Source organism: Seriola lalandi, unplaced genomic scaffold (genome assembly GCF_002814215.2).
Source record: "Seriola lalandi dorsalis isolate HSWRI2012SDOR001 ecotype SW California unplaced genomic scaffold, Sedor1 jcf7180002054942, whole genome shotgun sequence".
NCBI lineage: Eukaryota > Metazoa > Chordata > Actinopteri > Carangiformes > Carangidae > Seriola > Seriola lalandi.
In genome coordinates this window covers 1,237,561-1,264,344 of record NW_019525493.1, presented here as the reverse complement: position 1 = coordinate 1,264,344, position 26,784 = coordinate 1,237,561, and the positions used below count along the sequence as shown (strand labels likewise).

General features: G+C 40.4%; 1 protein-coding gene across 2 annotated transcripts; it reads right to left on the bottom strand.

Annotated features, from left to right (window-relative positions):
- Positions 1-9,769: 9,769 nt before the first annotated feature.
- On the bottom strand, positions 9,770-26,227 carry grhl1 (grainyhead-like transcription factor 1). Of its 2 annotated transcripts, none has more exons than XM_023393789.2 (16): positions 26,098-26,227; positions 23,659-23,848; positions 23,264-23,337; positions 22,578-22,711; positions 22,252-22,487; positions 21,520-21,602; positions 21,008-21,161; positions 20,772-20,883; positions 20,163-20,257; positions 17,768-18,011; positions 17,265-17,392; positions 15,048-15,076; positions 14,680-14,768; positions 12,674-12,759; positions 11,989-12,053; positions 9,770-11,201 (listed from the first exon to the last, which is right to left on the bottom strand). In XM_023393789.2, the coding sequence occupies exons 1-16, from the start codon at positions 26,115-26,117 to the stop codon at positions 11,087-11,089; spliced, it is 1,854 nt and encodes a 617-aa protein (XP_023249557.1). In that variant the 5' UTR covers positions 26,118-26,227; the 3' UTR covers positions 9,770-11,086. The 2 variants fall into 2 exon arrangements, with proteins under 2 accessions (XP_023249557.1, XP_023249556.1); XM_023393788.2 differs by lacking the exon at positions 26,098-26,227 and adding an exon at positions 25,500-26,029.
- Positions 26,228-26,784: the final 557 nt, after the last annotated feature.

Below are 26,784 nucleotides of genomic sequence, written 5' to 3'. Positions count from 1 at the left end.
TAAAACATAGGGAGGAGAAAAAAAAGAAAAAGAAAAACAAAACTCACAACACGCACCGGCGGGTGGCAACACTCAGCCAATCATAATCGAGTGTGTGCAGAGCTCCAGCCAATATGAGAGCAGAGAGCGCGTGAACAGTGCGTGCTCGCTGGACGGTTGGAGGAAATAGGGTGCGTGGCCGTTGGTGGGCGTGGCCGCGGAGTCAGCAGTGTCAGGGTAAACCCGATGAACTGCCAGCCGACAAACTAGGCGAAAGGTCGATCCAGTCTATGATATGTTCACGTGCTGTGGGAACAGCCTGCTGAAAACGACCCGACGGCTAGATGCTACAACATATAAGTCATTAAAAGAAATAAATTACCAAATAAACACTCTATTCGCCATCCAACATTGTGAATCAAATTACTTGATATCTTTTAATGAGGAGAAATTGCATAATAGCTGATATGGACAACACAGTAGTAGTTTCAAATAATCTTTATACACAAAACAAATTCACAAAAACAGATATGTGACCTACTATATATTTCTTGTGCATTTGTAAGGTTAAAATTTATCATTTCTTTTTATCAATGTAGTTTCTGAAATTTTCAAAGTTGAGACTATACTATACTGCAACAAAGGTTGGTATTCCTATTTTTTTGAGTCTGTCACAACATTTGGTGGTTTTAGATCAAATATTATGTAAAATATTCAATAATTTAATTTAATAAGAATTGCATTTAAAAATTCTGACTAAAAAAAAAACCTGCTACCCCTGCTGCTCAATCTTTGATTTTGCACTATATGCAAAGGTTATTCATAAGTTGATAGTTGAGGTTGTAGTTTACACTTTTCAGAACCTTTAAAAGAAAGTTTAAGTTGGCAAGGTTGAACCATATTACGAACATATTATTTTTAGGCAATTGAAAAATGCCATACTCCCTTGACTTGATTACATATAACTTTAGCGTCTATCCAAGAAAACATTTTCAAGCTCTGTTGATACCTTGAAAGTGAAGGGGAATGCAAGTCATTTGCCCCACCTTTCCCACAACACTTGAATGCAACACCCGTGTGAGATGAAGTATTCTATCTTGTTTTTGGAAATATTTTTGCAGTTTTCTCACAGAAAAATCAGATAAACAAGTTCTTCATTTGTAAGCACTTTCACATTTAATTACGCAAACACAAATTCAACACAACACAACGCAAGAATGCTTTTTTAATCCATGTTATCGCTGTGGCCTTTAACACCTAATAATTTATTATTATCCTTTCAAATGTTTCCAGCATTTGATATTTTTGGTGGTTTTATAGTAAACCAGGTTACATATTAAACTCTATAAATATTATAATAAAATAAATATAACAATTTAACTGGTGTACCCCACTCATGGTCTGTGGGTGTAGCTATTATTTAAGGGACTCTGTGGTGGAGTTAACTTTAGAGCTCCCTTTAAAGCCATATAAGTTATATTAGGTTTTTGATTCATACATTATTATTACAGTTACATTAGTAGAAACCTGAGCCTCAAAATAAAGATTTTCCATGTCATTCAAGTCTACGTGCAGATGTACTGCACTGATAACCTGTTGTCCTAGATGTAAAGCAAAGAATACTATGCTTTGTTCTCTTGATACTAAACATATTCCTTAAACTTAATGTTAATGTAAATGTTTGTTTTGCTGTCTTTCATGTGGCCTATTGTCAGACTATTTCTATGAGATCATTCCCATAAGGACATGTCAGAAATTCAAAATGGTCTTGACCTACATTTGCTGTTACATCACCAACTGCATTTAGACAAAGGCAAAAATGTGTCAGAAGCCCCAACAAACTTCTGGGAGCCATGATATGAAAGAAGTGCCATGATATGCTTTTAAAAATATTACTTATTCAATATAACCAAGATCCTCCAGTGAACATTTTTGTAGACCCAAGGTTATTTCCATGAACACAGGAAACATTCTGTTTGAATCTTTCTCATTTATATAAAAACCTCATATGACCACATTTTAGCTTGTGTCACTCCTAAACTGTTGTTTGTTTGCAGCTTGCCTGCAGCAGAAGGGAGTGTAGCAGGTGTGTTGGCCTGGCTCTCGCAGCGCCTGGCCTCTATCGAAGGCCGTGCCTCAGTATGACTCACATAAGCATGACCTCAGGGAGCAATGAGGGCCGAGAGCTATAGCAGTGCAACCTCAGTGCCAGCAGTTAGCAAGAAGAGAGGGGAAGAGGGAGGAGTTACAGGGAAAACGAGTTAGCACGCAGGCATGACAGGCAGCCCGGGCCTAAGTACAGCAGCCTGTTTGTGATATAAGTGGGGCAGTCAGCTTCAACTTAGTTAGGGAATCTGGAGGAAAGGTTACACTGGCCCTATCTGGGCCTCTGCATGCACACCTCCCCTGTCAGGCCAACTCCCCCAACTCAGGAACTCCAAGAGTGGACTCAGAAAGAGGGGAGTTGCCCCAGCAGGGTTACGGGCTATATTTCACTAACAGCCCCAGAGCCCTGACAGGCAGCCACAGACATTGTCATGTAGACAAGAGTGTTACTTCCATGTGAAGTATCTCCACTCAAAATCTACAATATTATTATATTAGATAGACTACCACAACAGACTAGACTATAATTAATACGTAACTAGTTATAATGTTGTTTTGTACTGATTGCTGAGAGGAGCAACATAAGGTCTTGAGTTGTTCATAAATTTACATAAATTTAAATTGGTTTACATTCAGGTAAGAGCACACCCTTATTGTCCGAATTAACTTTGGAGCACTTAAAGTCACATTGAAGACTGCTAATGCGTGACATGTTTTTGATAAATATGTTTTTAAAGATCTTTTAGTGTGGGAATGCCTCAAAGAGATAATCAGTGTCTGGTTTATTGTTAAATATTATGAACATTTAAAGGTAAAATCTATGGAGATTGCATTCAGTATTCCAAAACATCCACTTCACCATTACAAGGGTTATAGATATGATTATTCAACAAGTCCCTATGGTACTAATCATTGCCACTTATCAGTTTATTGGACAGCAAACAGGAGACAACCAAATGAATAACTTAGGGCAACAGAAAGAGGAATGTTTTGATGTTGTGAAATCCCTCTATGCTCTTGTCAACTGGTCAACATTGTCAACATTTTTCTTTTGGATGCGATGCAGACTTTGCAGATTATTGTTGAAGATAATGCAATAACACTTGCTCTTATGCTTCTTCCTTCTGGTCTTGTGATCATTTTTTAAAAAGAAGAAGCTAATGCTAATGTTACACAAGCATCCAGAATACTCTGTGTGCTCACTTGAACTTGTGGAAAACTGTCAGTCAGTTGCTCCTCCCCACCATCACTACAAGCTGGCATCTAGGTGAAAGGACACAGCAAGTAAAGTGATCCCAGACTGTGTAGAAAACATCTAAAGAAGGATACTTCATTCTTTCTTCCTTCCTTCCTTCCTTCCTTCCTTCCTTCTTTCCTTCTTTCCCTCATTTTTTGCCTTCTCTGGCTGCTTTTAAATCTGATGTTCAGACAGACCACATTATGCAAAAGATTATGAACTAAATGACAAGCCAAAGTAAGGGCACTTGGTGTGTACCAAAACTCTTCCTTAAAAGATTAAAGAGAGTTTGTTTTCTTGATTCCTGTAAATCAGAATGCTATTTTGGGCCCAATGTATTGTTTATGTATGGGTAGGTGGGTGGGAACCTATATTCTGTTTGTGAGTGACACATATTGCAGGAGTCAAGAGCATGCTGGAGCATATTAAAGGAAATATTTAGCTTTAAATGGAAATTCAGTCATTATTTAGTCATCTCCATGTTCAAAATCCACCTCAGCCTTTTTACATGTTATATTACAGTCATGTGTGCATACCTCAAATTAGCACTAATAAGAAAAATAAAAGAGATAAAGAGGAAACATCTTTCATTTCCTGCTCCAGCTCCTTGTTAACCTTTTGTCTGTTTTTTTTTCAGTATTTCCTGTACTGTATTTTCTGTTTTTCTGTGTACATTGTGTGTTAAATTGAATTTAATATTATCTATTGAATCAGTTATTAGTGAAAAGGAGTCAAGACAAAGATTTTTGATCAATTAAATTATTTATTTTATTTTATTTTTTATATTTATTTTTTCTTACAATCAACTCTGCACTGAAGGATGCTTTGTGTACCACACAACATGTGACTCCACCCCCTCTCCTCCTACACATTGCAATGGAGCAACAACAGGGATTCCTCTACAAGCGCCTCACTCCTGATTGGTCAGAATGGGGTTCTAGAGCCAATCTGTTGCTATGAGACACAGACTCGTGTGCTGCTAGTTCTCTGTCTGCTGTCCTGGCAACATGAGGAACAGGAGGCAGCTTTGAAGGCTCCCAGGAGGAGCTCCACTGGAGACAGTCTGAGCATGTGTGGTGCCTAATGATAAAGGCTCAGAAATCTGCGAAATTATTAAATCATACACTTTGAATAGTAATCTGTCTGGTTGTCTGGCAAGAGGGGAAATGTTATTCTTTTGAAGTAGCTCTCCACACAATACTATGAAAGTACATACTGTTCTATTTCTCATCACCGCTTTCAGAGACCTAGCACATTTTAAGACCGCATATGAAATGGTCTTTTTTCATATTCTATTAAGTATCTCAAATATGAATGCTTATATATACATTTAGGAAGAATATAGGCTGCTTTCATGCACAGATGGAGACTGGACACCTACAGCACTTTTTTCTTTTGTGTTCAGTGTGTTAAGGTTTCAGCAGAGACAAATGCATTTTTTCTGATAATTAAAGCTCATTTTGTTGTATTGAAAATAAGACATCCACTTAATGTACACATGGTGCAACATGTGTTTTCAGAATCAACCTGAGATTCGTATATTTGACTTGACCTGGGGTGAACCCACATTAACACAGGGAGAACTGTATATGAACTAAGTTTATCTATATACCTAGGTTGACCTGATTAACTACCAGCTGAGTGTGGCTTACTGACACGTCTCAGTAGAAAAAATCAACTGCTATTATGTGTCAAAATGCCTGCTGTGAGAAAAGTCAATTATAGGTTCTGGGATGTTTTCCCTCAACGGTGGAAATCTTTGCCTCCACTACCCTCCGCTACTGAGGTGGAAGGTGTGATGGTTTCCCCACTGCTAAGAAAAAACCTGGAAAATGCAGATTTCTTTTGGGGTGGACTGAAGAGTGCATTCAGATGTATTTGTAGACACTTCCCAAATGCATCATCAAAAAGCTATTGCAGCCTCAAGTGTAGTTTTAATGGACAACCAAACTTTGTGAAGGTCTTTGACAGCCACTTGTTCATTTTGTTTTGTTGTCCGACAAATTGTGACTATCAACTGACATTCAAGCTAGCACAATCATCATGACTGAAGGAGGATTTAGATAACGCAGCCCACCTGGAGGTGGTATCTGACCTGAACCAGAGGTTGTTGAAGTCTGCTTGTCACTGGCTTCAGGGGATTCTGCCAACACAGTCCCAGGCACTGGGAGTTCAGCATATCTAAATATCTTCTCAGACATTTAGTAGCATGAGAAACCATGCAACGAAGAGACGTTATGTTGGACATGCAGCGTCTGACAAAAACAGCAGGCTGTGATGGCCAAACAGGGCTTTTGATGGTCACAGATTCAATGGAGTTTATCTCATGTGAAACTTCCCTCTCAACAGTGTTTCAAGACTCTCACATTTGTCTTGTGGGACATGAAGAGTGACAGCAAAACTACGAGAGAGGGAGTCTCTCAGACATGTGTTGAAGCTCTGTGAAGATGTGCTTATATCAGCCTGAGATGCTGAGCAACTTCGCCTCAAATGTTGGTTTGACAACAGAACACACTTCTTACACTTCTGGCTGAACCGTGAGTCCTTGCAGCTAACAAGCTCCATACTACAAAGGATCTTTTAAAATATTTGTTTAATATATGCAGGAGAGCATCTGGTGTGATGAGGATAGGGTTGTCCATTTGGGATTTTGGCAAATGTAAGCCATCACTTATATGAAATAATAGTGTCTTGGTCAAGGCACCAGGTGTGTTCCCTTTTCCTTGAGTTTCCTGTGTTTACTGTCTCTCCCTGGCTCTGTGTGTGTGTGCGTGTGTGTGTGCGCGCGCACGCTTGTGAATCTCTGTACATACCGTTCCTTCCGGCTCCTCACCTGCTCAACCCCAACTCCTGATTGCTTCAGCCACCACACCTGCATCTCATCATCTCATCAGCCCTGCAGTACGTCAACGAGACACTTCCTCATGTCTGCCTGCCTGCTGCTCGTGCTCATTTCTGCCATCCATCACAGATTGAGTCTCATTGCCTACCTGTCTCTCAGTCACCACCCCAGCCCTGTTTTCCACCATCACAGATTCACTGCTCAGCCGTTCATTGCCTGCTCGCCTCTCATTCTTCATCCAGTCATCACCTGCCATGCCACAATCTCTCTTTTACAATAAATTCAGTTCAACTTGCTCCATTTAGTCTATGTTCTGCTTTTGGATCCTTAAAGAACAGTTAATACTAATAGTTGCAGCAATTTTCTTAAGCTCATTAGATTCTTTGTGAGCACAAGAGTAGGTGTGATCACTTGTATGTAAACATTACTGTGTACATTTAGTGGCTTATGGCTGCTATTTGATTGACCCTCAGAGTGAATGTAACTTTTAGTGTCCTGGAGGAACAGTATAAGGTCATAGAAAACTGTGTGGGCACTGTAGGCATGTGTCTATTTCCAATGCTAAAATGAAATGCTATTTTTAGTAGGCTACCTACACACTGAATCACAGAGGCATGATAAAAAGGCATTTCATCCTGTTATGTGACCAGTTCCACACGTGGTGGGTGAATAACTTCACAGTAGGAGGATTTTCTTTTTACTCTGAAGTGTGGTTCTACAACATTGCTGTGAATCATCCAAAAATCACTGGAACATACTGAGTCAAACTGTGAGGACAATATACACTTTCTTTCATCCAAGTAACTAAGAATTGGAGTTGAAAGTCTAGTTTGCTGTAATTGGATATAAAATGTAAGAAATCTCATTTAAGAAATGTAGGAAATTCACTGCCAAAATCACATTAATTTGGTGTTTATATCTTAAGTGATTACCTCTTTACCAGAAACCAGTCTAAAACTTACTTTAATGTGAAGTTTGAAGGAGACATTAAACTATATGTGCAAATGTTTATCTGGACTCCAGCCTGACACCAGACATGAAACAGGATGTATCTCAGAGGATCTCAGAGTGCTGAAGGAAGAATGTGTTAGGTTTTCTAAGAGTACAAAACCAAGTAGAACTGCACTTCGGATGTTTGGACAGTATCAAAGTAGGTCATTTGTGGTCTGGTCTGCCATGGGCACACAATACTGTCATCAGTGTGCAACTTGAGAGGGCAGAAGTTAAACTGGTGTAGCATTTAACCTCAGAAAAGTCAATGATGTCAAGATCTTGACAGCAGTGAGATTAAACATGAGTCATTTGTTTTGACTGAATATACTTTGGCTCAGTCCAGCTAGCAAAAGGGAGGGAGTTTCCATGTCAGGTACTTAAAAGAAGTAGTTTCACAGAGATGTAGATTGTACTACTTAACACCATCAAGACTGCAGAGACAAGTAAAATCTACACTTGGGGGAAAAAAAATCATTTGCAACTTTATCTAAAGTAATATAGCATGGTATATTTTGCAGCTCCCTACCAGCTACTTGACATGACACAATAGTCAGTCCACTATAACCAGTTTATGAAGAGCTAAACTCTTAGCACTAGGTGTCAGTGAACAGGTCTGCATCTGCAGAAATACAAGCTGTATCATTAAAACATAAAAAAATATCTACAGATAGAAATAACAACTGAGGACACACAAATATATATATACACATATAGTTGAAGTTGTGTATTTTATTACATCTTTACAGTATCCACTCAGTCAGTTGGACTCAGTTTCCATCCAATAACAATTTGTATATGTTACATTTGCATAAACTGTTAACAGGAACATATGACGTAAAATAAAGAAGAGAGACCATATGTCTATGTTGTGAGCCTGGCCAGTTCCTTGACCTCAGTCAGACTCCTCTATCCGGAGGACAGGAGCAGCATCTTGACACCAACTGTTGGTTTAACCCAAGACCTGTCAAGTATGAAAGAGGGGTATGAGAGAGACAGTGAGCAAGAGACAGACCAGATGGCCTTGCACTTTATGACCCTAGAGCAGCACTGCAACGTTGGCGTGGCTGGTTAGTTAAATTGTAACTAAATGAGTCCTCAGGCCTCCCTGTACCTGCACATCTGAACCTTCACAGAGTGTCATCTTTTATGATCTGCCGGAAAGGCACACTGCTTCTGCAGCCACAGGTAATGTAGCTGTAGCTGACGTCCTCTGGGCTGAGGTGATCATGCTAATCAGTACATCATAAATCCAACAGCTTACAATTACAATAAACACACACAATATTCACAGAATATTTCACAAACTATCACTGTATTACAGAGCAAAATAGAGCAAAGAGAGTTATCTTAACAGTTGAGAGCTTAAAGGCGCTATATAAGTTTTTGCTATTACTACATAGCCATGTTAGCCAGTTAGTGCAAGCCGCTGTTAACTTACCAGTCGAGAAGAAACGTTGCAAGTTCAGTATCAAACTTCATTCCTTTACTCACCAACAGCTCAACAGTGCAAAGCAACGCCAATGTTAACTCTCGTTTTGCTTCTATTTCTGTCTTCTAGCATGTGAACCAGCTATCCCGATGGACTGTCTCGCCACCTTCCGATACCGAGTCACTGTAGTGTTCAGGTTGCCCTGAAGAAGTAGCACTGCTCAGAGGGCGTATTATAACCTATTGTTAACAATGGCTGAAGCTCTGGGCAAGACTGTTAAGGAAACAGTTAACATATTTAAAATGATATTTCTATAAATACAACTGATTTACATTATTTTCTATTATTGTCTTATTTTTAGGCAATATTACTGCGTATCCATCATTATATAGTGCTGGGAACTAAGTGCAAACATCAGCATGTTAACATCCTCACAATAACAGTGCTGATGTCTGCGTGCTAACATTTGATAAGTAGCACTAGACACAAAGTACAGCTTAGGCTGGTGAGAATGTCTTTAGTTCTGCATGTATGTGGTCATAAAAACGATTGTAAAAATTTAAATTTTGACCTGGAGATGGGGATCACCAAAATAATTAGAAGTCATCCTGAGGGCAACCTTTATGCCTCACCAAATTTAAAGCCAAATAAACCACAAATGTGAACTTAAAGGTGGCACAAAAGGAAAAGTCAGGGGACCACTAACGTCTTGAGGATTCGTCATCTGGGAAAATCTTCACAAACTTTGACGACAATCCATTGGATAGTCACTGAGATATTTCAGTCTGGACTAAAGTGGTGGACTAAGAAAAACGGAAAAATGGGAGTCTACTTTAATCAAAGAGTGTATGTAGAAATTTGTGGCCAGGTTTCCGACAGAGTGGCCTCTCTGCTTCAGTCTGTCCTGTCATGCCTGTTTCCTGTCCACAGGGTTAGAATTGATGCCCAGACATCTGTTCCTGTGGACAGACACAGAAAACACTGGCACTGGCACAGTTAATCTCTGCTGCAGCTCAACACCTCAACCACTGACAGACTTAGTATTATTCAATCAAACCGTCTCATATCTATAGTTTACAAATGTATTGTAAGGTGAAAGATTGGAATTGAAAAAATAAATAACATGGATTTGGATGAATTGTTTCAGAGAAGATGAGAAGGAAAAATTCTCAGACAATCAAAATGGCAGCTACTGGAGAGCTTTTATTGGGCACTTTGTGCATCAAATCTTTTACAAAAGAAAAAAAGAAAAACATCAATTAGAAACTTGTTAATAACTTTTCTTTACCTTGACATAATGTTAGAATAACTTCATATAAAAAGGAAAAACACATTATATTATTAGGAATAATAAAAATTTGGGTATATATATGTTTTTAAAAAAGACCCACATCCATTCTCTTAATAAATATATACACAATAAGTACTGAGATACAAAAGGAGGGATCATCTAGACCCTTTTTTCAGTGGATATGTACAATATTTCCTTTAAAAAAAAAATCTGTTTTACCAGGTAATATGTATTATATACTGTAGTTATGGCAATAGAGGAATTTCTTTTCTGAATGTGTCAGAATTTAAACATCATATTGCACCTCCAGAACAGTCTTTAAACTGTCCTAGACATTCATTGACCTATTTTGCCATCATTCAGAAAACTACTCTACAGGGGAAGGGTAGTTGTGTTTTAGAATTATTATCAATATATTTACTAACTGTTTAATACTTACAGCGAGCCATTATTTAGATTGATCTGAGGAAATACATATTTTAAGCCATTTCATTCACAAACAGCATGTATTCTATGCTAAAAAAATACAACAAACATTTACAATATTCTACCCTAACTGTATGATGGTTGAATAAGGTTTTACACACTAAATACTGCAATATTGTTTAGCATTAATACACTGAGACTCCATCAACAATTTGCTGTCTTCATTTTCTGCACTAAATTCCCAAGTTTACAGATTGTACTCATCAGTGCTAAGGCTTTAGGAAGGGAAAAAGAGTTGTTTCTCCAGATAAAAGTCAAATATATGAGAAACAATGCTGCTTGCATAGCATGAGGTATAGCAGCACCACAATCGCTTGGGACATTTCAAGCAAAATTTACAAAAAAAAAAAAAAAAGGCACTCATATTTGAGGTGCAACTCATATTCTCAGTAAATACAAAACAAAGGTGTCATAAAGATCAAATGTGTCCTAACTTGTTATGCACAAAAAAAAAAAAAAAACATTTTGAAATTAAGCAAAATGTATAACTTACATCTCTAATCAACATTGCTGTCTATTAAGAGCTCTGGGTTTTTAAATACCTCTTTTGGGACTTTGTGTTTTAAAATCTGTTTGACACTAATACAGCACACAGACAACATGATTTCAATGTCAGATCAAGTCCATAATCACTGCATGGCTAGACGTGTAAACCACTATTCCTGATGGCTCCATTTCCCCACCACCCCTCTGTCCAGGATGATGTCACCTCCTCTAGTCCAATCAGATTTCAGTGAGGGTGAGTTTGTACATTCCACCCAACTCCTCCATGGTGATCTGGAAGGTGTCTTCATTGGAGTAGTGTTTGATGATGTTGTCGTCCATGTGGACCAGAATGCTGTTTTTAAAACACAAATGGGTGTTAGTGTCTTTTCTATTACATCCCCATCGAAAGAAACTCTTCCATATGTATGCTTTGTATGCATATGGTTATCCTAGCTTCAAACAAAAAGTGGAAGCGGGAGAAACATACTAAAAAACTAGATACATGTTAATTAGTGAGTTACCTTTGGACAGAGCTGGTTTAGCAGTTTCCCTCTTTTTCCAATGTTAACACTAAGCCAAGCTAACTGGCTGCAGCTCCATACAAAAAAGCTAAATAAGTGTAGTTCCCCAAATATCAAACAATTCCCTTGAATGCCCTCTACTACAGTGAGATTTAACTGTCGCATACATTTACACACATTATGCAAATGTATCATTGCACAGTTTTATTTACCTTCAATATCCAAATTAAGGTGATGTCAGTCAAGTCAGTATGAGTCTGTCCCTATACCTCATGGTTGGCTGCTGTATGTGCATCGCAGCAGCTAGTTTGATTGCTGGTGGTCAATTACATCATACTTAATACTAACTAAATACTAAACACCTATTGGAAATATGTGTGAATTGGGTGAAATCTCAGTTTTGTGTTGAAGGACCAGCTGACATCTTTATTATTTGTATTTTGAAGAAAAACCAAATTCAGGTACAACGTCATCTAATGAAGGAGAACAAATACCTGAGGTAAAAGTAAAAGATGGAATATCATTTCTTTATCTGGTATTTGTTAATTCACTTATGTCAAGCTTTCTCTTTCACAAAGTTTCAGACGTAGTGTGTGTATGTTAATGACCGATACTCACCCTTTCTTGCACTTCTTATACACATTTCCAAGCTTATCCAAAGGCAACTCATACTTCTCTGAAATCTGGTTGAGAAAAAACACAAAGCAGTGTAAAATTCTTGAAAGAAACATAAAAACATGAGCACAGATTACACACAGAGTTCAGCCCTTTGTGTCTTATCCTTCACAGGCACATTCACCTGTTTGAGCTTTATCAGCTCCACTGTGGGCTCTCCACAATCAGGACACATGCCTCTTGTACTCCATACATTTTTTAAACCCCTAAAGAAACCGTACACTTGCCACTTTTTTTTCTTCCATTACCTTATAGACACCCCCTTTTCCCACTCCGTCATCCTCTTCTCCCTCCCCAGGACGTCTCCACCTCCTGTTTTCCATAACTTTTTCCCCCATCCCTTCCCTCCATTAGCCCCTTTTGCCCCCTCTCTTGACTTTATTGTCCCCCGTGTCCCTTTTTAACCCCCCACACACCCTCTTTCTCCAATCCACTCCTTCTTCTTATCCTTCCTGACATTATTCTGGGGTCCTGTCACAGCTCATTTATCTTGCCATAATCACTTAAACACACAAGACAGAACTTGATGTCAAGCTGCAGTGTGCGTTGCCAAGACCACCAATGTGAAACAAGAACATTAAGTGCAATACAAGCCATTACCAGCACAAAAAAACTGTGGACAACTTACAGCTTCCATCAGGCCTTTCAGCGTGGGATTCTTCAGCATGAGGGCATCAAACACCTCCTCTGTTTCCTTGCGCACGTACAGCAGGACTGTGTGGTGGAAAGAGAAAGAGGAGGGAGGCGTGTGTCAAAGCAAAGCATTTTTGGATTGGACACAAACATAAACCCAAATCTGACCGCAGACAAAAGTCACATGCAGGCATAAAGCATATATTTGCATCAGGCTGAACAGCTTGACTGCTAGTTTGGTACATTTGTGTGGGCTCGAGGGTTTGTGGCTTTAGTGCATCCTCGACTTGATTCCTAAGAAGCAAAGATCGCGCACATGCACACATACTGTATGTTTAATCCATTAGTAGAATTAGTAAATGAGATATATAGGCTGATGCACTGGGCGGTTTTAAATATTCCCCCTGCCACACTGCATAAGCACTCATCCAAACTCATCAAAGAGGTGGCACGGGGCCCAGCAAAGCGCACCTAGAAAGCACATTCATCATACAACGCTGGTATGTTTGTAAAGAGACACACACAGAATGACACAGCCACTTCTCATTCACTACACCCAGTCTCCTCAAAATAGATCTCGCTCTAAATAGATTTTCGGGTATTGTTTTCCAACCTGTTTGCAGGAACTTGTGATATTTGTGGCCTCTAAGTAAAAAACCTCCTCTGTTTTTCAAGTAGGCCTCTTTTTAAAGATGTAATTACATGCACAGGAGTTTTCACTAGTTTGAACCACTTCTGTATAGGGACTGAAACCAAGTGAAACTGAAGTGAAATAGAAGTAAAGTAAGTGACTGTATCGTGGTGTGGTGATGATGGTGAGTGCTTCATACTGCTATTGTATGCACGGGCCTCAGTTGTGGTTCGCTCACTGTGGTCCGGAGCAGCCATGGATAACTTAATTTGAGACAGACGTCATTCCAAGAAGGCGAACAGATTATTGTCAGACCGACTCTTCACTCAAACATCAACAGGATCCCTTTCAAACCTTCGCAAAGTAATTCTCTAACTAGAAAAACACGACAGCTATTGTGGAAAGTTTATAAAACTTCACCTTAACTATTTTTAATAGTATATTTAAGTAACAAATAATAGTTAATTTAAGGTGACAAATCAGCCGTTAATTGTATATCTAAATCACAAAGTATATAGTTCCAAGATTCAGCAGGCTATGGCATCATCTAAACCAGTGGTTCCCACCTTTTTTGGCTTGCAACTCCTTAAAATGAAGTAATGTTTACTTGTAACGTCTCATCACAGGTTATGGTCTTTCTGTGGACATGAGTTGTGAGCAGTTCAATGACCACAAAAGTGATTTTTTTTTGCTTCTGAGATTGTTTATTTGAAGGACTTTAAGAGGCCTGGAGAGGTTAAATTATCCAGCAAAAAAAAGCACAAATGGATCTTACAATCTAGATCTTACAAGATCGAGTCTGGCTTTGTGAATCTATGGACTATATGCAGATGTATTCATACAGAGTTAGTGTGAAACAGGTTTTAAAAAATCAAGGTGAAGACTAACTGTTATAACTTTCCTCTTCTAGCAGCAACACATTTTTTATATATATTTATATATTGAGTAGTGGAAAGAAGCCTTATATGTCTATGAATAGGATATGGGGTAAAGGGCAAAGCCTTGTTTGAATGTGTGTGTGTGTGTGTGTGCACGTAGTGATCAGTGGTATTTTGTTGGGTCAGTGGAGGCCTCAGACACGTGTGTGTTTTGAAAGACCTGGAATAATCACATGGCCCAGAAAGTGTGTGTGTATGTGGGCTGTAGTGGGAGTGTGTGGTATACACACACACACACACACACACACACACACACACACACACACACGCATGTGCACACACTGATTTAGCCCCAGAGAAGAGCATCATTCAAAGACCCCTGACCAGCATGTGAACAGTTGCAGCACTACACTGCAGCAACAAACACACACACACACACACACACACACACACACACACACACACACACACACACACACACACACTTAGTACCTTTCTTTGGTTCCTCCACTCTTGCCATCTTGTTTGGGGGGGAACCAAACTCATCATCACTGAAGGGTAATCTCTTCATGCCTGCAGTGCTGCAGTGGACAAACACACACACATAAATCATTGCTTAAATGCCCTTTATAACCAGCTAAGAAGCTATAAAACACACACAAGCACACACACGCGTGTATGCACACACACACACACACACACACACACACACACACAAAGCCCACAGGCATTTCCTAGAAACCACATATGTATTCATGTATGCCCTTTACTTAGAAAGGTGTCAGGTTGTCTCGGTTCAAAACTACTAAAAAGAAAGTGTGAAAAGACCAAGTGTGAAATCAGGGCTTCCGTGAACTCACCTGTCCTCTCCATCTTCTGCTGAGAAAGGCTGCAAAAACAAAAAACAGAGGCAGGGATTTAAAAAACAAGCAACTCTACTACAATGTCAGGGATGAGACTTGCTTATCATATGTATCTGCTATAGATAACGATAACTGCCTTTAAAATGCACCGATAAGGGATTTTAATCTTAAATCTATTCTGCAATGGAAGCGCATCTATAAAATGTACTACTGCTGCAGTTCAAACTCATGTTGGCGGCTAAATCAGTCAAACAGTTCAAAGGCAAAGTCAACAGCTTCGTCCAAAAAGTTTTCCTGTGTTGACCCATTTATTCTTCCTTTATCACCGAGAACTGAGCCTGGTCAACACACACCGGCTAATCAGCAGTAGAGTTATATATGTGAAGCAAAGCCTGTACAGTTACAGCTGGAGAAATGGCGATCAAAGGGCAGGTCTGAACCCTGATCTGATTTAGAGTTATTTTTCCTGTAAAACACAGAATACTTTTAAACACAGTGGGGTTACAACTTCAACTAGAACGTCTGCCTCTTGATTAACTGTTCATTCTAATAAAATGTCAGAAAACTGTGAAAAATGCTATATTTGTTATATTTACAACAGTTTTTCCTTTAATTCCTAGAAAAATACATGTTTTATCTTTCCTGGAAAGTTTCCATTTTTTGGAGTCTTTTGCCCTGTGTCTGTATTGATTGCAAGCGTTGCTGTTAATAGATTTCTATTCTGAGTTGGATCCCAGTGAAGTCAGAGTTTATCAGAAACTGATAGCATGCCTACAGACAGTCCAGGCAGGTTCAATGTCACTGGCAATACCAAAAATAACCTTCCATCTGTCCCCTACTGGTCCTACCTACTGGTACGACATTCAACTTAGAGAGAGTTAGGAAAAGGGAAAAAAAGACCATCAGGGGGCGCTTAAAGTTCACAAATAGTGACATTTCTAAATGGGTGATTGTTTTCATTTTCACCATAAATAAAGCAGTTCATCATACATGTCAGCTCACAGAGAACATGAAAAGTGCCTAAAATACCCAAATGACCCACAAACCCAATGTGTGCGGGCCAGGTGTGCACACCTCTGTAAGTCTCATGTGACGTGTTCATCCTAACTGAAGCAGAGCTCAGAGTCCAGTCACAGAGAAGAGGGCTGCTGCTGGTTAACACTGATAAAGACCTGAAAAAACTGCACGCATGCTACGGCCTCTTTGCACCTGCAAACTGTCTTTTCTATTCTTGCAGCGCGCAGCATGGATGACGTATTTTTGTAGGCCAACCTGGAGGTTAGCATCACCCCGGTTCCCTCGACAAAAAGCCACTGGGATTTTTCCATCGGCTTTTGGATTATTGCAGAAAATAAGCTCTGTGACGAACAAAAGTGAATGTTCAGCAAGATAAACTTCACAAATGAACACCACTTCAACAACACTTTTGATTTTTGAAGCCTAAATACAATCTAAATCTAAACACAGTCAGTTTCCTGACAAAATCTGTCATCTCATTTAGCCACTTGATAGCAACCGTCTTTTTGAAGACACTTAGAAAGTCTCAAGGGGAGTAATCACTGACATACTTTATGTCGTAGAATAAAACGTTCATGTCTTGAACTTGTGGTAATCACAGAGCTTATTTCTGTCATTGAACCAAAAGCCAATTAAAAGAAAAAAAAAACTCATCAACTTTGGGACGAGGGAAGCAGAAGTGCAAAAATGCTAACTTAGCTCCAGCTTTTAGGACACATTCCTGTAGCACTCTATAACTATATATCTGGCTATCTACTATCTGCTACTTATAGTATCCACACATCAGTAGCAAAAGTGCAGCCATCTCTGTGTCTTCAAATCTACTTCCTGTCTTTGCCTCTGAGTATACGCATAGGTAGTATATTCTGAACCCCCTGGTTTGTTTTGAATCACTGGTAAATGATTCATCTTGTGAGTAAGCAATCTGAAATTCAGCCATCAGTATGAAGGACTCCTATCAGAGCTTGAAACTAGAACTGTCTGTTCTTGCCAACTAGTAAGCAAGCAGGTCACCTCGACCCAGCTGGCTGAAGAGTGGGTGGAAGCTCAAAAACAAACTGTTTACGGACCACCTAAGGTGCTACGAGTGGTACATAACTGTAGCAAAAAACATGTTCATTCCCAGGATGTGTTGATGCGTGCTATACTAAACAGTCCTGGTGGTATCAGAGTTTTGTGTCTGTGATTGGCACTCACGTGGCGCTGGAAGGTAGAGAAGTGAATGTCAGGAATGAAAAGCACAGGCTGCGTCTCAAGGTCGGTCATCATCTTAAAGATGGTTACATCATTGCGTTTCTGGAGGATGGGAACTTTGACATCCACAACTGGGAGAGAAAAGGGTAACAACAGGAAGTGGTTTAATTCATGCAGAGGATTTTTTTTAAAAGTCATATCTGAGGTCTGATGAGGGTAACTGTAGAGTTGGGTGATAATTTTCTGTGGGTTTCATCCACCTTTAACATTACACATAGTGATTTGACCAATTGTTCACACAATAATATATTGATAAGTGCAGCTTGAAGATGAAAAAAGTCAATCTCATATGACTCGGTGAGAAAGCAGGCTGGGGTTTCAGCTACAGATATTGTTGTTTGTCTAAAGGAAGTCAATACATCTTGGAGGGAAAAGAACCTAGATCAAATAACAATAGTTTCAGTCCCTTGTTTATTCAAGGTAAAACATTTTCCTCTATGACTCACAGCTCAGGCTGGTGCTGAGGTCGGCCACCTTCCCTTTCCTGCGGGACTGCTTCCTCTCCTCATCTCGGATCTTCCTCTCTGCTCCCTTGTCACAGAAGACCTTGATCTGGCAGTAGGCGCGGTGGATGGGCTTGTTGCTGCGGTTGTTGTAGCTGTAGGTGTCGATCTGCAGGTTCAGAGGAAGACCCTTCACCCCCTTCTGAGAGGAGAAGTCTGTGCTCAGACAGTTGACAGAGATGAAGATCTGTGGAGAGAGGACAGAGGAAGAAAACAGTACAAATAAGACAAAGAAGTTTTGGACAACAAAGACTAAAAAGTCTAACTTTACCTGTCAAGATTTAATCTCATTCTTTAATGGCTGCTTGTAAAGACACTAAACTTTTCACTCTCATTATTCACATTAGCATCACTGTGATGCTGGAGGCCTCAGCGGTGCATTCAGTGTTCTGTGCTGCCCTCTATTGATCAACTTTAGTCATCACAGGCTCATCGTTTTCTCTCTCTCTCTCTCTCTTTGCTCTGCTGATGCTACTGTTGAAAACAGGTTATCAATTATGTCAACAAAACACTCTATCATAACAGAGTGTCTGAAACACCTAACACAGAGGACCTCAGGTCTACGCAGCAGATAACACTGATATTATAGATATTATAAAAAGGTATAGTACCATAACTTTGTTTATATATCATGTAGAGACAAGCTGAGAAAACCAGCTGAAAATATTGGTGTGTTTCACAGAATATCTAATTTATTTATATTGACTTTCAATGAAAAAGGCACACAGTTAGTTTGGATAAAAAACACTTTACATGTAAATACACAATTTTAGTTTTACTTCTTGCATTTCTAATTTATTTGTGTGTATTAACAGTAAAACAATATCTTTTTTACAACCTTGACCTGTTCTATAATAATATTTGGACTGATTATCATTAATGAGTTGCACATTTTAAGGTTGTCTGTGTCATTTTGCATGTATTTTGGGTTTCTGGCATCATTATACTTTGTTGAAATTATGAAATAATAAGTCAGATTTATAGCTGAGAAAAAAAGGATACCGATGTATGAGTGGTAAGGAGAATTTAAACTGCTAAACAAAGACAAAAAAATGCATAGTGTTACACGTTTCTTGTGATGACTCCAGTAAATTGCCCCAGAGTAGGTAAACATGAAGGAGGGGCTGCCCTTTGCAAATACACTGCAAACACATACGGTATATGCTGTAGGGCAATTACCCCAAAGGCAAGCCACACATATCTTCATCAGTCATTTAACACCACACTGATGAGATGCTAAAACAACTTGGCGGGCGGTGCTTCCAAAAACACACACACGGTGAAGTCATGAACACACACAAGGATGAACATCCTATGGATACCGGCCCTCGAGTCATGAGACAGTTGGACCCACATCCTGGTGTGTGTGTTTGTGTGTGTGTGTGTGTGTGTGTGTATTTGTGTCTGTGTGAGAGAGGTTTGTTGCACTTGACTGTATTTCTGTTAAGTGTAGTCTACAGAGAGCACGACGCTGGAGATGAGCCACGGCACCGTGTAGTCTCTTTGTCTGTTTGTCTGACTGGCGCCATCCATCTCAGGCTGATGGTGATGCCAGAAAGTGACATGAGGGTCAACAACAAATGAAAACTCAAGAGTGGCAGAGAGGACAAGAGCTCCTCCTTTCAGTCACCCATTGGACAGGATTTTATTTGTTAAATGACAAATCCGGTCCTCGTCCCCCCCTGCTGTGTTTCCTCATTCCTGCGCCCTTTGTTGCTCTGGTGTGTGCAGAAATACCTGAACGCTCAGCATCACAATAGGGGGTGACAGGCAGGTTGGACCAGTCAAGAACGTATGTGCAGAGTGCAGGAAAATTCACACACACACACGCACACACACACACACACACGCACACACACACACAAGAAGAGTGGTGACGATGACATGACAGCATCCTCACCCTTCTATTTACGCCCCTATTTTCTTCAAACAACCGTTTTGGAGAATCACAATGAGCAAAGTGGATGACGATCACCAACAAAGGGGTGTCAACACCTGAAACCCTAATTCTGGTCTGCGGCAAAAACCGCACAGGATCTTAATAAAGGGGGAGCAGTGTATTTTTGGATTAAGGTTTTAAGTGCGTTGATGTGAAAAGTTCAAGGCTCATATTAAGAGTTCAACACAAGGAAGTATATGGAAACCACAGATCACCAGTGACCCTGTGAACCAAACATTGTACTTGTCTTTACATGAACACACTAATTTTGGTTTTAGTCCACATCTGCCGTGTCAAGGATGTTAGAAGCAGCCTTGCGATTGGTAGATGGAAACAATCAGTTGTGTATCTGTGAAGTTGTGTGTGCTGGGTGTGTGCATGTGTCTTTTATTGTCTTACTTTGGCCTCCTCATTGGTGTCCCAGGTGAAGGAAATGGCATTGTAGGAAATCTCCTCGATGTTGCCGATGGTGTTGAAGCTCTCCTTGTAATCAGCTGTAACAACCAACAAATGAAAAAATTAAGTGGAAAAAGAGGAAAACATTTGGAAATTGGAAACAATAATGAACGAATAAAGCTAATGGTGATCTGAATAATTGAAATGAAAAATGTTTAGCAAGTCAGAAAAGCTAAGAGGAATTCTTTAATTCCATTTATTGTTACTGTGTGATATCCGGAGGTATTACCTGCTGCAGACTTAATCCGTAGCCAGAAAAACAGAACTGTCACAACCAAACAACACACCTTTTACTGTCAGCTTCTGCTAAGCTGCCTTTTCAACCATCTACTCAAGTGTGCTGACACAGGAGGATTAATCAGCCGGTTCCATGTTAAAACTAAACTCCTGATCGCCCCAGGATGAATCATTGCATCATTTAAGCCATAAAAATTGCACCAACAGTGTCTCAGACATTACAGTTGACAAGGAAAAGTTGAACTTAACTGACAGTTAGATAAAAAAAAAAATAAAAAAAAAAAAAACAAACAGGTGGGCTGCAGTGTTTCTTACCGATGTCGAGACACCTCTGTTTGGCTGTGTGCTGTCTGGAGTGCCAGTACTTCCAGTGTTTCAGCTGATCATCTCTGCACTTCTCCTCTCCGAACACCACCATCACTACACTCTGGAAATGATATAACACGCACAATGACAATTAAAAATGTTATAATAATGTATAGCGTGCGATTACGGACAATAATACTAAATTGTTACTTGTTTCAGGTTTATTTTGTTTTGTTTTTTCTTACCCTGACTTTGGTGATGGGTTGGTGCATGCCTTTGTTGTCAATCTCCCTGAGGGTGATCGGGTAAAACTGGCCCTTGTTGAGGTACGTCATCGTCCCGTCACCTGTCTTCTGACGCAGAGACTTGGATGCCTCCAGAGTATACTCGAAATTATTCCTAAAAGGCCGAGAAGTAAAGGTAGAATCTAATCAAGACCTTACAAAGTACAAATTTTACACTAAGAACCTTAAACGAAAGCATTCATTCACATTTGACTCAAGCCGTGAGGTTAAACTTAATGGGGCACGCCACATGTAGCCGCTGCAGGTAAATCATGACCTAAAATCGGTGTGGTGTGTCAGAGCGGGGCCAGATAACACCCGTGTGTGCAGACTCTCGTCTTTCACACGGACGGGAGTCTGGTGTCTCCCCAGTGATTGCGATGAATGAGGCCATTCTGCGGTGTTGTGTCAAGAGCTGAATGGCAGTGTGGCAGTGGAAGTCGGGCGGTGGGCCGAACAGCAGCGCGACTTACCCCAGCATGGTGTTAAATTGAGGGTACTCCTCGGGCGTCATGGAGGCCATACGTAACTGGAGATCTCCTGGGAAGGAAAACACCTGCAGCACACAAAGGAAACAGATAAAGTAAGGTCCAGAGTGTGAAGTAAGAAACAGCAAAAAAAAAGGATGCTAAACAACTGCTTCACTTTGATTTGAAATGATTTATTTTAATTGGCTCTTCCTATGATTAACCAGAGGAACAATCAGCACTTTAATGTAGTGCCCCGTAGGGATTCCCTTCTCATTCGTCCACCACTTATCACAGTTTGTGCAGGGTTTGTTAAATCGTCCTTCCCCTTCATCTCCCTTTCTTTTTGTTTAAAATGCCTCTACACTCTGTTGCTACCCCCACCCCATCCTGTACTGGAGTTTTGTTGGGTTATGCTTTTCTAAGGTAATTCGCCTCCAGGTTAACAAGAGAAAGAGGAGAGAGAAAGGGATTTGGCTATTGTAGGAGAAAAGTACAGCACTTTATTGTGTTGGTGAGACAATGACATAATAACACACTAGCCACTATGCTGGCATGTTCAAATAAAACCAGGGAAGACTGAGCCCACCGCTGGCTCCATGGGATCAGGTGAATATCCTATTGTCTGATGGAAATGTTCTGAGAGAGGAGAGGAAAGCGAAGGCGAGGAGAGGGAGGAGGGGAGGTTGTAGGGAGAGCAGTAGCGGGGTTTAGAGAGAGGGGGATCGAAACACTCACCTCCTGGGAACCATCCTTGAAACTCTCGGAGAAGGTGGAGTCGGGGGGAGTGCGGGCCTGAGTGCTGGGGCTGAACTGGACCGTGTTGTGGGTGAGCTGGCGGTCAAAGACGCCCACATGGCCGTCGGTTTCGGCGCAGTTGTTTGGCACGGTCACTGAGAAGCCGTGGGTGGGCACCTCTGTCTTGACGGGCGGGTAGTTTGGCACGGCAGCAATGGAAACTGTGACGGTCGTGTCTGAATAGACAAAAATCAGCAAACAGACGATCAAGTTTTCTGCTTTTATAAACTGCGTACGTCTGTGTGTGTGAGTGAGTGTGAACAGACCTGGTGAAGGGAACTGAGACCTCTTGTCCTGGGCCAGCTGAAGAATATTGAAGGGCCCCTTCACGACCTGGATCCTGCTCTCCATACCAGCTTCCTGGAGTGGAGCTATGTGGTGTCCAGCCTGGATCTGGTGCCTGCAACATAGGGAAAATACCACATATGTAGTCTTATCTAGCATGTTGATTTCCTCTGGTAAAAATCATGATATTCATCTATAAATCCTAAAGTGACTGATTAACGCATAATTTACAATAAATCAAACAGCTCTCAGATTCTTTCAATCCCATTTGAGATTTTAAAGCTTTACATCTGATTTACCATCGCTGAGCTCAGTGAGACTACCTGATGAAGCAACGCTAGTCACACCTTATGAACCATCTTTTGACTGAATAACAAAACTAGTTGAATCCTTAAATAAATGAGTTCAAGCTAAAAAGAAGGTGGTTTTCTTCCTGAGCTTTTGGAGGAACATGGTGCTCATCCAAGGATAATAGCTACATGTGTGAGCAGATCTAAAAAGATATCAGTAAATGAGCTCTATGTACATGCAAATCCACACACAAAATTCAGAGAATGTTACAGAGCTTGAATCTCTCCATTCCCTTCATGCCCTGGCTCCCCTCTGCTGTGCTTTTATTTTTATAGGGGGGGTGGGGGGGTGGTATTAGGAGAGGTCTGTCACTCACCTTTTGTTGGGATCCACATCAGAGACCAGTACTTCTGGCTTGCTCTGGGGTATTGTTCTCTTGTCCCTGGGCACCTGTATGGGAAGGGTAAACACAGCCGCTCAGCGTCTGACCACATCACATCCAGCGACTCGGGTCACCCTGCTGTCTATATGGCCGACTAGATCAGTTACACGACATAAGCTCTGCCTCACAGATGTTGCTTAATGGTCGGCTCTCAGCGTGAATGGCGTTCCTATAGGTAAAGCCTCTAAGGATTTGCAACTAAACCCCTAATGTAAGATTTTGCACTTCTGATTGCTCCTAAATCCACTGCTAATTTATCACAAAAAGAAATTGGGAGAATTTTTGTCCTGTGTGGTCACGAAAGTAATTGTCCAATATTTCCCTGATACCTTATAGTAGTCATAGAGCAGGCCGAGAGCAGCAGCGCTGTCCTCGTCTCCATTAATGCTCATCATGGCCTTGGTGGCGGCTGTCAGCGGGTTCTCCAGAAATGATTTCCAGGCTTCGTCTTCTGTGGTGAAGGAGCGACGCTGGCCGCCATAACCCGGGTCGTTCTGGAGAACCAGGACCGCACGCTTACTGTGGGAGGGCAGAGTTTTATAAGTTACTGATTTTCATGCTTCTTTTAATTCAGAAATCAGTTTGTGTGGTGTCATTTGAAACTCTTTATCATGTGATATTTCAAGAAAAAAGTAAGTTGATGTCAATAATAGAAGGAATTACTTCAAATAAACTGTATGGACACTAATTGTACATGTAGTCTCTATGGGCTTTTCTTAAGCATTCAGCTAAATGAGTTCACAAAGCCAAGACCTACAATCACGGCCTCATTCAAAACAGACAAACAGGTTATGACGGAGAGATCAACCACGTAGATGTTCTTTATCTGCGAGACCAGTTGTTCGGGATTTTCCACGATTAGGCAACAAATCTCAGCCATCGAACCTCTCGAGAAAAAGATGCTCTACAGGCTCGTCCGGTGCGACGACTCTGGTTCGAGGATCACTCATTGGCTGAGGAGCTGACCGCCAATGACGTATCTGACCCTGCTGCATTCCTGCGCTTTAACAGCACCATGCCACTGTTTTTGTAAGGGAACCAGTTTGCGGGAAAATAATCATGACTTCTCATGTACACCCGCATTTCTCTCCGTCTCTTCCTCTTCCGTCTTGTGAGGCCTTGAGAGTCGCTGCTTTGTAAACAGGATGGTGTCAGACTAACAAGAACATACCAGTTTGTATTTCTATGTCTTCATCTAAGATAAAAGAACTCAGGTAAATGCCTTGCATTTAAATAGAAATGACAACACAGCACTCAGCTTCAGCATATAAGAAAATACTGAACATTTCAAGGGTGAAGTTGCCTGTTTAGAGTAAATTTAAATGTTTGCTCAGCTTCTATTTACTTAGACGTGTTAAGCCTACTGACTAAAACAAAGTAAAGTCATTAGTCAAGTTTTTGTTGTTATGGTTTCATCTAGATTATGAGTGCTTTGTCAGACTTTGGAAACTGCACACCCCTATAATACATCCTCAATCATCCACCTGCAGATTTTATGCCACAACAAAGTCATTATGGTAAAGTGTAAACGGACTGGCTCGGTTTCCATGTTGAGTATCTACAACAAATGCAGCTTTTTTCCTCTCAATGGTCAAAGCAAAGTGACAATTAGTAATCCTATATCTAATTGTGCCAGTCATAAAGTGCAATCTGATAAGATCCATTATTTACTGGCAATAAAACTCTAAGGAAACGTAATCCATTACTACAACAAAAAGAAAAGAGTTGGATTGTTTTTCAAGCAGATATTAAATTAGATTTCCATTGTAGGAAATAAAGTCATTAAGGCAGCATGAATTCACAGACAACTGTTATTTTTAATGTACATGAAAAAAAAAAAACACAAATATTTTTTTCTGTATCAGCAGTCTTCATTTATCTTACCTTTTTTTTCACCCATAAATTTAACCATACATTTAAGTCATGTAGAGTAAAATCCACTCAAACCTCACATAGCCCTGTGCTTGCTTACATTGTCTGTGTCAGTAGCCGGGCCAACGCCTAGCAGGTGTACAATTTCACTCCCCTCAAATGTCTCCTTGTCTTTACAAAATACAGAATATAGACTAACCATCTCTCACCACCACATGAAAAATATTTATCTTTTCATATATGCACATATACTCATATACATGTAGTTATATATTAGCCTTCATGAATACAAAAGCACCTGCAGAGACCGCTGTCTTGAGCTGAGGGCTCCCTGCTGAGGTCCATGTTTATTCCTGAACAAACATCATTAAGACTATCCACATGAACTGTTAGAGCTTCAAGCAAAATCAAACACTAAACCGCCCATCGCTACCACGGGACAGTTTTTATTCTAACAGGCGCCTGTGCTCGCACGACAGGTGGAGATACACCTGTACAGGCTTGAACATGACAGGTGAAATAAGCGGCGTTACACAATGGGAAACTGTGAGATATTATCACTTTCCCGCTTGGCAGCCAGACTTAGAGTAAAATTGCCCTCAAGAAAAAAAATATAAATACAAAGATCCTAAAATAACGCTTAAATTCTTTACAGATATCACAATAAATCTTAAAATATCAGCCAGCAGCTGCAGGTCAGAGTTGGACCACAATGTGACCGCAGCTTTTTTTTTTTTTTTTTTTTTTTAAATCCGTCTGTGCCATGAACTCAAACAAAAAGTGCAAAAACAGAGAAAAAAGAAAGATCCAGAAAAACAGTTAGAATCAGTATAAAAAGCTTATAGCGACATCCTACTCCTTGTGCAGGCTAAAAGTGGAGAGTCAGGACGACTTACTTGTCATGCTCCTGTGACATCTCGGTCGGTCGAACTGGACTTTCTAGTTGGTACTGAAAATCCGATCCGTCTTCTTTACCGTGGAAAACACTGGATGAGGGCCGCGGCAACAAACAAGGTCTCCCCTACTGAGCGAACGGGTTTTGTCGGCTTTTCTCGCTTTTTTGGGGCAATGCTGAGAAATTGAGGCCGGTTTTACCTGTGACAGGGACGCGGATTGGATTACAGGTGGACTGGGGGGCGGGGCCACACTGTCAATTACCCTCGCTGACATCGTGATTGGCTCCCCATAGGCAACTACCTCGGGCAGTGAGGGGGACTCACGGTGAACCAGTGGAAGAACAGGGTTTAACAGATGTGATTTTATCATTTTTGGCTTAATCACTGAGGTGGGGGGGTGCGGGGGGTGGGGGATGCAAATTCTTAATTCATTTCAAACAAATAAAAAAGAAGAAAAAGTTACAAAGAAGTTAAAGGTAAACAGTTAAAGATTTAAAAGGATAAAAATAAAATAAAAACTAAGGATCAGTATCACAACTGACTCACAGCAGATGTCTTGTCTGAGGCTCTGGAAAAACTTCTATTTATCAACACAACCCAGAGAGTGTGTGTTGAGTTAAGACCTGAAAGAGCAAGGAGCAGTGAATCATTGCAGGATTTATGGGCAGATAATGTGGGTTAAGCAAG